General features: G+C 32.9%; 1 protein-coding gene and 1 long non-coding RNA gene across 4 annotated transcripts in view; one reads left to right on the top strand and one right to left on the bottom strand.

Moving 5' to 3' along the window:
- Positions 1-11,715, bottom strand: part of LOC106468128 — a 54,540-nt gene that overhangs the window by 26,658 nt on the left and 16,167 nt on the right. For both annotated transcript variants that reach the window (XM_022396436.1, XM_022396435.1), the window contains exons 2-3: positions 5,349-7,714; positions 2,512-2,590 (exon numbers count right to left, since the gene is read on the bottom strand). In XM_022396436.1, coding sequence (XP_022252144.1) covers positions 2,512-2,590; positions 5,349-7,470 — 2,201 coding nt within the window. In that variant the 5' untranslated portion in view covers positions 7,471-7,714. The remainder of the gene's footprint in view (positions 1-2,511; positions 2,591-5,348; positions 7,715-11,715) is intronic.
- The window catches only part of LOC111087948, a 14,365-nt gene continuing 3,581 nt past the window's right edge, over positions 932-11,715 (top strand). Inside the window, exons 1-3 of one of the 2 annotated variants that reach the window (XR_002612563.1) lie at positions 932-1,518; positions 2,481-2,601; positions 2,981-3,320. This is a non-coding gene — a long non-coding RNA (uncharacterized LOC111087948). Of the gene's footprint in view, positions 1,519-2,480; positions 2,602-2,980; positions 3,321-11,715 lie in introns of those variants that run through there. The other variant, XR_002612564.1, reaches the window with a different exon arrangement.

The following is an 11,715-nucleotide window of genomic DNA, read 5'->3' on the forward strand; positions in this document are numbered from 1 at the left end:
CGACGATAACACACACACACACACACTATTTTAACACTAATAGGAAAATATTAAAACAACATACAAGACAATATTTGGACCTCCCGTTAAACAGAAACGAACACCTGTGCATATGTGCAGTTCATGATTTTTATTCAAAACCTTAAATGCATATACCTGTTCATTTATAGTTTGATAGAGGATGTATCTAGACAATTATTACACAGGCTTGGCTTAGTTAACTACTAGTACAACACAATTACTTTGTTTCTCAGACGACTTCCGGTTCTTTAGTGTTTATAAGCCAATCTGTTAATAAAAAAAAAAATTACAACTTTTTAAGATAGTAACATTAACATAACTTTACTTATGTCATGATGGATGTTTAAGATGCAAGTATCTCTCCTCTCCCAACTCCCACAGATCCATTACTGACAAAGTCTTATTACAACCTATTTGTAAACTTATGTTAATATGCAATGCAGATTATATTTTTAAACTTTAATGAGAAAGCTAGATTCTGATGGATACAAATCAAAATATCTTCTATCAAAATATTATTATTTCTAATAAATATTTAATTATCAAAAGAATAAAGCTTTATTCAATTTTAATCACAATGTCTTGTCCATCCTCTGTATTACCAAATGATTAAGGTAGACAGTTCTCAAGTTAATTCATATGATAATTCTATAAGCCAAAAGCAAATGTATGGAATTTCTGTAAATAATGTGATGTGTAGTAATATAAATAGTATTATTGATGATAGTAGAAAAACACATAGGTTCAAGAAGTCTTGATAGAAATGAATAAAAACTCTATAACCCAAGTGCTTTCAAAAGATGGACCTTTCTTCTTCAGGGGCAAACTGGGAAATAAATATATTATATAAATAATATTACTTTACATATAATTATAAATTGTATATAACATATAACAATATATGACATACATTACACTCTCTCTTGATCTAACAAAATGAATGAAATTCAATGTTTAAAGCTATTTGCTTTTAAGGGATTCTTAAGTCATTGCTTCAAAAAATATTTATATGGTGTACCTACATTCTGATAACACCAAGATGTGAGTTTGGCTACTTTCTATTTCTAGCTACTCACTATTGTGGGGGAGGGGGGCAGAATTTACTAATTTTTTTTATTGTTCTATTTATATGATTTGCTAACAATTTCACATCCTTTAAGTACCACACTGCCTCTAGAAGAAGGTACTCTTTTTATCACCAAGAACACTAACAAATTAGCCATTTCACTCGTACGTTTTGAAAAGCAGTTTACTCATTGTCACTCGCTGATAATGAAAGAACCAAAGTTTAAAAGCACTGGGTTCAAGTGTTTACTTTATGTCCAGATATTTTATCTATTCATGACATAATGTGCACATGCTTTCCATAAATGGCATTCAGAAAACATCCCTATGGGTGAGAAAGAAAAGATATGTGCCATAAAGTTTTATCAGCTTCTCACTTCAGTTCAAGTACTGTTAATCATCAAAGGATTTAGATTACTAGACACCGGGAAGGTATAGTATCCCTGCAAGTTTAAAAGTTGGCAAACAATTTGTTTTATGTGTATCTTTGAGAATGTTATCTGTTTATAGATGCTTTGAAAGCAGAATTATCTTAAGAGAAGCTGTGTGTCAGTCTTAAAATGTATAATTTTTAAGTATGGTTGAATCATGTATGCATGTGAACTGAATTTGGGCAGTTTGTGTAATAATGATTGATAGTTAATTTGCATGTCTTTGTGAATTAGTTCTAAACTAACCATCATGGGCTACATATGGGCTTGTAGGTAGCATACCAGGATGTGTACTAAAAAGTCCAGGGTGCAAGATACAACACCACTCAAATGCCCAGCACTTTCAGCAATGGGCATGTTATAAAAGCAACTGTCAATTCCATTATTCAGTTTCTAGAACTTATGGTAACTACTCACTGGCTGCATTTCCTTTAGTTGTTAGCTGAAAAAAAATGACTAAACCTAAATCCTAGGAGTCTCTGGCCTGGCCCATGCACATATATGGTTCTAGTCAGGCTGAAAATTCTAATTTCTAGTTTATAAAGTATTCATAATTATAGAATACATTCTAAATCTAATGATACAATGCTATTAATACTATTATGCAGATTATTCTAAATACAGTTATTTTTAATTAGTTTCTAATAAACATAACAGTAATTATCTCAGGGTCATTCAAGTTGGATTTTCAAATTACACTAACTGCGGCTTGCAAGTTTCACAAATGCTATAATTTATAAAATATCTATTATTTATCTAATCTATTGTGAATATTTTTATCCGTTAATTATCAAATATTAATGAAGCTAGCAATTAACATAAATACAACAAATTATTTTTGTCGATTCTTATGCACGTTTTATTTCAAATGTATTTGTACTATCTCTAAAACAAATAAAAACTTATTAAATTGATAATCCAACAACTTCATCTTTCACGGAACTAATCTCCCGTCCTACACAGGCCCCAAAGAGCAGTAAGTCTACCTACTCACCTCAGCCAAGTGTCTTTGTTACTACTATAATCACAACTTTCTGAATCACTGACATCAGAGAAACCATCTTCAGTGCTGACTAGAGTAGAGGTGAGTACGCAAGCACGAAATAAAAAAGTGGAAAATTAAAACAGCTGGAAATTATATGGAAATATTATATAACCACATCAGAAAAATAGTAAAGCACTTACAACTCAAGCTCATGGGATTTTAATTTATTGCTAAGCAAATTATGATACGTATCTGTAATGTGTAAACAGTACTCGTTACAAAATCAAATCTACCATTTTTTAACGTACTAAATATATATATATGCATATATTACATTAACTGGTTCTATGCACTGTTTATTAATTTTACGATTTTCACCTTTTTAGTTTTATTAATCGATTTCACACAATTATTTAAGAATAGTTTTTACATGGTTTATAGTGTAAATTTTATAAAATAAACGATTGTCTTGTTCCAGAGTGATGATGAACATGAAGACGGCCGATTGCCGAAAAGAATATGTACTTATAACGATTGGGAAACACATATGACGTGTGTTTTCACGGCCCGGTTTTGTTATTTTTAGCACTTCTAAAATATATTTTGTTAACAATCATCAAATCTGCTTTATACCGTAAATTTTACATTTTAAACTTCATCCTTATCAGGTAATTTCCTTTATCGAAACGGCTAGAGCTAAAACCGCCACTTGTACGTAATAGGGAAATATTTTATTCAAAAGGTTTCAAGTTTTTTTATACGCTACATTGGGAGGTACGAGAAGTGGTGGACTTAAACATGGATTAATAGTTTTATCTGATGCTACATTTTTGTCAGTTTCAAAGTGACATAGATTATGTGTATTCTTTTTCATATTGTATTTGAAATTCACTGGTTTTTATTAGGAAGGTTCTTGGTGTGCAAAATAAATATATCATAAACGCTATATATTTTAAAATAAATATTTAGATTTTATTGAAGAAGGGGACACTTACACAATGGATTGGTTTCTTCAACCAGTCATTGGTCACGGCTTTTAAAACCATTTCACAACACTACTGCAGACAGCGTTGCCTGTCAAAGTGTGTACTGATCATGACATGAAATAGATTAGGAAAAGAAAACAAAAAAAATGGGCGATGGCTTATATTTCCGGCATCTTAATATAGAAAATATATGTTTTGGTACTCACGTTTAGAGTCCCAACAAATCTGAAAAAGGCCCTAATTGTAGAGTGCACTGACCATTGGAAGTTGCCTTTTGAAAAAATAAACAAACAGAAAAACGTAGCACACAGAAAGCATTTTCTTTTTATTCGATACAGAAGGTAAAACATATAGTATAATTGAAATTGACTTTAATAAAAACATCTTCTATTCAGTGGATGCTAATTTATCTTTTCACTTTATATATGTCCTCTGGTAGCTCAGCGATAAGTTTGAGGAATTGTAACACTAAAACGTAGAGTGTAGCCCTTGCGGGTGGGTACGGCACAGATAGTTCATTGCTCAGCTTTACCCTTAACAACAAATAATCTTTATGTACACATAAACATTAGTTTTCCCGCTTTACTTTCAGCTCCAGATTTTTGACCAAACAGTCAGGAAATCATTTATCTTTTATGTAAATTTGGAATGGGCGTGGCTCAGTTGTGTGTTGACCTGTAGGTCAAAATTCCCAAGACGTGATGACACTGTGCACTTTTAGCTGTGGGTGTGTTATAGGAACTACAGTCACACCCATCCTTTTGTTCAAAGAGTCAGACAAAGATACTGAGCGGCGGGTGCTGCTGGTTTCCTCACTTTGGTCAACAGTCCAAAATTCGGGAGCAACTATATTTTAATCGCAGGGATCTCTGACCTGGGATTAGCTCAATACTGTTCATGTTAAAAATTCCATTTGTAATTAAAATAGCGCTTTGCGGGGCAAGAAACCAGTTTTCATTTGTCACTTTCTGTTGTTTGACAGGACTATATAGATGTAGAGATCTGCTTATATTATTGTAACACTTTTCTAGGGTATCAATGTCAGACAACAGAAACAAACAACTGATTTTTATGTGTTTTCTAAGTGATGACATATTCTAATTTTCCTTAAAATTTAATTTAATTAATATTAAAGTTTATAATATTCAAACTAGTTTTGAATATCGTTACTATTTTAAATTATTACACTAATCGCAATTATATATGGACTCAGGACAAATCTAAACCTCCCAAGTTGGCTGAACCCAGGGCCGGCTCTTAGAGGGTGCAGTCAAGATAACTGGGGAGGTCATTACTTAAATTGAGTTTCAAATGCACCATATATGGTTATATATTTGTCTCTAATCTCCCTCTCTCTCATGCATATATATATATTCATGTACATTGTAACGGTTGGGGGAGCACCATTATTTATTGCACCTGGGCCCCCTATACTCTAGGACCGGTTCTGGCTGAACCTTCCAAGATTTTATTGGGTTTATAACCACAGGTATCTTTGATAATAGCAAGGCTCAACTGATGATTTAGTGCATTCTAATCATTACTGGTTTTAGTTTTCCTGTGCAATAATTTTAAACTTCTAATAACTTGCTTGTTATAAGTGTACGATCAGAATACTAGTTTCAGTGATATTTTGTGCACACAACAGCAAAAGTTCTACTTTTTTTTATCATCTGTATTTCAACTTAAAAGACAGCTTGAAATACCAAATAATTGCCAGCTAGTTATGATGAAAAAGTTATATCAGATTATACTTGGAGATTTTCATTCTTTTTTTTTAAACTGAATATGTATAATTTTGTTGTTAAACTTTTTATAGAGTCACATGAAAAAACAAACTAATTTTATGGCTTCACTCACCTAAACTATTGCACTCAAAAAACTCATTGTATGGTCCTTCACATCCAGGTGAGCCTGAAAGACAATCTAAACTGATTTCCAAGGATTTTAAACTTTCTTCTTCATTCTTAAAATAACTGTCACTCAAATCTTCAATCGACTGCTCCTCGGGAATCATCTCAATGTTTACTGCTTCCGTGCAGTTGAGATCAGATTTCAACTGCTTCTTTGTATTTATATAGGGATGATTACTGTCCAACAAAGGCCACCTATGTATAAAACTCTTTACTTGTCGGTTTTTTGGTTTTATTTCAACGATTTCTTTTTTGTCTTGGTTTTTTGAAATTTCATTTGCTCTGTCCTCGGACTTGTTTTCTGGGCCATTTTCTTGTCCATTAAAAGTATTTATCTCATTACTAGGTTTACCTGTTATATTTAAACCAAGATTATGAAGGTATTCATTCAATTTGCCAGTAGAATACCTGTATTGTATAAACTTCTCATCTTCATCTAATTTAAGAGTAGAATATATTGACAAATTTCCATCTTTATTTTGAACTGTCAGTTGATTTTTAGTCAGTTGTTCAAAATTTGCAACTTGAGATTTTACATAGGAATTAGATTCTGTTAAGCTTTTTGGTCTACTAGGTCTTTCTTGGCATTTTTCAAAATTCATTTCCTTCCTAGTGCTTGGGGGTTGTGTATTTATTCTTTCATTTTTAGAATTATCACATACAGATGCATTGGAGTTTTGAAAATTTCTTAAATTTCTATTTTCTGGTTTGCTACTCCACGTAAAATTTTGAAAAGCATACTCTTCTGTGAATTTTACTGATGTACTGTGCACATCTGAACACTCTTGTTTTGATCTTTCTAAACTTTCAGGAGATATATCAAGATATTGTTCAAAGATTTTAATGAATTGTTTCACTAATGATGTCTGAGGCTTCGGAATACTAGTAGCTAATTGTTTATCAGTTTCAAGTGCACATGGATCTCCGGAACATCTAAATACGTGTTTATTGGTTGATATTTCAGAGTGTTTTGAAGTTCTTTCAAATAATGGCGATGAATTTGGTCTGGTACTGTTTTTGTGGTTTCCACATGCTGTTTTATCTCGTTTCAAAACTGTGTTATTGCTCAGTTCAGTGCCTGTCTTTTTATCATTATGAAACTTCTCAGATTGATGGTCAAACTTTTCTTTTAATTGGGAAACTTTAGATTTTTCTGAAATATTAAATGTTCGTGAAACAGGCATGGTGGAAAATTTTGATATTCTACAGTTATCCCAATAGTCTTTTTTATAATAGTTTATAGAATTCTTTATTACCTCTGTTTTGGCATGTCCAGCAGTACTTTCTGTAAGTGATGAAAAACCTGTTTCAAGAATCCTATTATTGCTAGTAATATCAGTTCTATCATTACAGACGAGGGAGTTTCGTACATTTGGATATAAAATTTGTGCAGTTTTGTTGGCTTTTAAATTATCATAGACTTTTCTGGAAGAGTACAATTTACAATGATTAGTAGTGGAAGAATTACTGAATGGCTTACAAGAAGCTTGTGCTGTTTTATTAGAATCCTTCTTATTATCTGACCTTGAAATCGAGTTGCTGCCAGGTCCTCGAATCTCGGTGGGATGATAGACATGGTTACTATATGACGCAGTATCTTTATACAATTGTTTGTCGAATAACTGAAGAAAATTACAGTTATCTGTTTTGCTTAACTTTTTAGATGTTTCTTTATTGTAAAAGTTTTTATTAAGTGTTATGTTAGAACTTTCAAATTTTTTATTGCCATTTTGAGAACTCTTTTCGAGATTTTCTGAGGCCCTCAAAGAATTTTCTGAACTTTCACGACGAGGTTGGCTCATAGAAAGATTATCCACTTCTTTAAAGACTCCAAAATTTGTTGATTTTGAAGAAGCATGTCCTAGTTCAAACTTATTCTTGATATGAGACCATTTGATTGAACCATCTTGACTACTAATCTTCCCAATTTCTGTTGCGAAACCAGATGTAGTATCGAAAGTCAGTTCTAAAGACCTTTTTCTCTTAATATCTTTATGTGTTGAATGGTTATTTTCTCTAGATAATGTATAGCTTCCATTAGCTGTAGAACTTTGTTTCCAATTAGACATTGCTTCAAGATTTGTTTCTGTCTCACAACTTGAGTTCTGTGAAAATGTTTAAATCAGGTTCACATCTTACCCGAACTTTATCTGGTTCACTAGAATATTTATGTCTATATATTTTTCGTCAGATAAAGGTCAAGGAAAAATTTTTGACGCTTTGGATGCACTTTAAGGTGATATTTTATTACCTCGAGGGATATTACGTTTTTCCAGGAATAGGCACAATCCACCATGCTGATACTTAAAGCACCTAAAAATAGATTTTAAAAAAGTTTGTTACTACATTAATACAATTTACATACTGGGTAACAAAATATTTTATTTTTTAATTCAAGAACGCTTGGTAATAAGCAAATCTTTGGATATATGTAAGACCTGAACTGTTTTTTGTTACACGACTAGATTACTCCAGCACGTGGAATAAAATGGTATAATGTAATTCATTCTCATACGAAGCTGTCATTTCAAATTTTGTATTGTTGCGTCAGCGAGGTCACGTGACTAGTATCACGCCACGTCCTACTCGAACCTTCGTGAATTGTCGGGAGACTACTAGATTGGGGGTAGCGTGGTATATATAAGACAGCCACTGCGTGAAGGAGCAATGAGTAATTGAACTGTAGTCAGAGAGTGTGTAATTGAACTGAGTATTGTTGAAGTCGAGCACGTGAGACGTTTGTTGAGAATTATAGCGTTTGTTATAGCGCGACTGTTGAAATTAAGTGTATCGCAAAGTTATATTCAGAAAGAATAAACCAGTTTTATTTAAGAAAAGACTTGTGTCGATAAAGTTTCGTTGGAACGAATTTACGGAAAATTAATTAACGAACGGAGACGTAACAGTATACAGGTTCTTGAAAGGGTCGTAAAAAGTCTCAGAAACGAAAGTGCCTAGAAATTGTTTGGGATCTCTGGTTTGACGTAACATTGTAATTCAATGTACTTGAAAATTTGTATCGGCAATTAACGACCAAGGAGTCTTTCAAAACAACACTCTAAGTTTATAACATTCTAAATTCACATTTCAAAAATTTTGACATAAGGATCTCCAAGCAGGACATCAAGGCTTTAAGAGTGACTGTGTGGATTTACTTGACAGTTTAAAATAGCATGTAAATAACCATTCAAAGTAAGACGCGCAAACGTTTTTGTTGCTTCCCGACTAACGCTCATTCACCTGAACTTTACATTTTAAGCGAATGAAAAATTACACACACGATGAAACTAAATATCAAATTTTGATTGTAATAAAGTTAACTAAATCGTACTTATATTAAATCTTTTTTTCCATGTCTTTTCCGCGCGTCACATTTCTAATGCAGTAAGGAAATTGATGGTGAACAATATACATGCCCAAGGTTAAAAGTTACTAGGTCATTGAGTCATGAGTAATGCTGCCAAGTCTCGCGAGAAAAGTAAACGGCAGTGTCATTCAAAGCTAGCCCAAAACAAGCGGCAGTGCCATTCAAAGCTAGCTCAAAACAAGCGGCCTATCCTCAAAATGGCGATTTGTAAGGCTTAATTGGAATATAAAATGTATCAAGTGGGTGGGCCAGAAAGTTCATGATTCTAGGTTTGTTTTTAATTGAAAAGGAGTGAGGATAGGATGATTCTAAAATTGTAACGATGTTTAGATTATTCTTTGACCCAGTTAATCACATAAACCACTCCTACAATGATTGTAGTGCGTGTTGAAGTCAGCTTTAACAAAAAAGCCCAAATAAACGATCTGAAAATAATACACCCCCCCAAAAAACGCAACCCGAAACTCTAAAAAAAAAAATAAAGCGACTTAAAAAAACAAGCTCAATTTTACTTATTCTAAGCGTATTTAGCAACACTGCAAGTAATATAATTTCATTCAGACTAGAGATTACGACTCAGTACGTACAACAAGTGAAAACACGAGTCACATTATGAACCTAATGGGGTACCTTAAAAACCTATGACTCATCTTCTGTTTGTGGAACAGCAATAAATATATAAAAAGTGTTGAAATTTTACAAGCATAATCGTTAGCAAGGACGCGGGAACTATGGGTGCACAGGATACAACAACACCCTCTGGTTTGACAAAAAGGCGTGCTGCGCATGCGTGATTCCCATAATATACAAGGATTTCGATTTTGTTCAATGGTTTTCAGCATCAATAATCATTAGCACTTGTGGATGTATGTTTAATTTCAATTTTTTATCTTTGCATTTTTTTTCTGTCCAGATTAGCAGCATTGTCATAACAAGTCGACCAACAATTGGTACTAAGTAACCATGGAGAACATGCCATCAACACACCACATTACTATCCTTAGTAGGATGTTATGTCACTCACTATTTTCAACATGAGTAGTTGCTTTTTTAACTTAATTTATTATAAAAAATTACCCTCATTACATAATTTATGTGACAAAGCTATCCTAAATAACCATGTGCGTCAAGAAAAGCCAAAGACACTAATGAACAGACAAACGACATTAAGTCTATTTAAAAAAGATCTCAAATTCGTTAGATTAGAGTTTCTGTTGAAACATTGGTTGTGAAGTTAAACTTATCAGTGAACGTAGCCTGTAACAAACGTCACTGAAAAATAAATCGATTCATTATCGTTATGTAGACTGAACTTTGCATTATTTTATCTAATACCCAAAAGCACCCGCCCAACTATAGAACAAGTTTGACATTCTTACTGTTGTGTATTTGGTCGTTTGTTAATTTCCGGTATAAATCTTTCCCAAGGAACTTCAGCAATACAATTCCTTTCTTAAATAAAACTAGTTTATTCTTTCTCAATACAACTTTGCAATACACAGAATTTCCACAGTCATTTTAACTTAAACACACGCTATAATTCACAATGATTCACACACTTTACTTACGGTCACTGCTGCTCGCTTGACTCAATTATCTGTCTCTATATCTCTCAATCTGCAATTATTTGCCGGGCTTATATACAAAAAAAGAGGGCGCCTAGAAAAGACTAGAGTTGCCAGGAAAAGTCAAGATCCTTCGAGAGTCTCATGACGTGTTACCAGAGTCACGTGACTTCCGCGGTCGTAACATTACTATTAATATTGCTCTAACTTGTTCTATCTTTTGAACAATAATAATTTCAATTATTTATTCAAATCTTTATACACGCTACATCCATTGGTAGGCCTAACTTCACAAACAACGTTAAAACAGAAATTACGAAACAAATGGTACCTATGCTTAACTTACTTTAAAATGTACTTGAACAATTTCCTCACTTATTGGTTGATAACAAACATGCTCAATGACTAGCTTACCAACTGAATCATAGACGAACAAACTGAACTGATTAATTCATTGACTAACTTAACTCAGTCAGTTATTTTTTATATTGTACTAATTTTCTATGTTAAACAGGAAGCTTTAAGATTCTATAGAAGTCTTAACTTTAATAAAATTTCTAAATGTTTGGTCATAATTAAGTGATTAAGTCCCTCTAGCTCTTCTAATACGGGTGGGTGGATTCCACACAGCCCGTATTCCCGAAAGTAGCCATAAAGCAGTTATACTTTAACTTTTTAAAATGTGTATGTTTCTTCCCCAAATTTTGCAGATTATCAGTAATTTAATAGTGAAAGACTAGAGGGAAGGTAGCTAGTCATCACTACCTTCCACCAACTCTTGGGCTATTCTTTACCAATGAATAGTGGGATTAACCGTCACATTGTAACACCCCCATGGCTGAAAGGGCGAGCATATTTAGTGGGATGGGGATTCGAACGCGCGACCTTCAGATAACGAATCAATCGCCCTAACCAACTGGCCACGTTGGGCCCATTACAAGACATTCCTATTCAAAGTATCAGAATTTTAAATTACGTTTTTACATTTTTTGATTAATTATTTGCTCGTGCATTTTTTATATTCGAATGTTGACAATCATCATAACCTTCTAATACCCTTCATATAATTATCAAGCGTCTTTTTTAGAAAAACTTTATATTTTATCAGTTATTTTCATTATTTTATCTCTGTATGGATTTGGTGGATTCGACCAACTTCGTACCCACCATAAAAATATAGAAAATAGATATAAATTACCCTTTTTTCGTTCTAAAATTACTACAAATTATAATATGAAACCACAAATGTTTAGTCTAAATAGCTTAAATCTCATTACATTTTATGTATATAAAAATTTAGCATTTTTATTTTATTGACCTTTCAGCAGTGTCTGACTAGAAATTACAGAAGTTCAATGATGCAATGCACGTGCACTCATGTT

This window comes from Limulus polyphemus, unplaced genomic scaffold (genome assembly GCF_000517525.1).
Source record: "Limulus polyphemus unplaced genomic scaffold, Limulus_polyphemus-2.1.2 Scaffold2883, whole genome shotgun sequence".
Classification (NCBI taxonomy): Eukaryota; Metazoa; Arthropoda; class Merostomata; order Xiphosura; family Limulidae; genus Limulus; species Limulus polyphemus.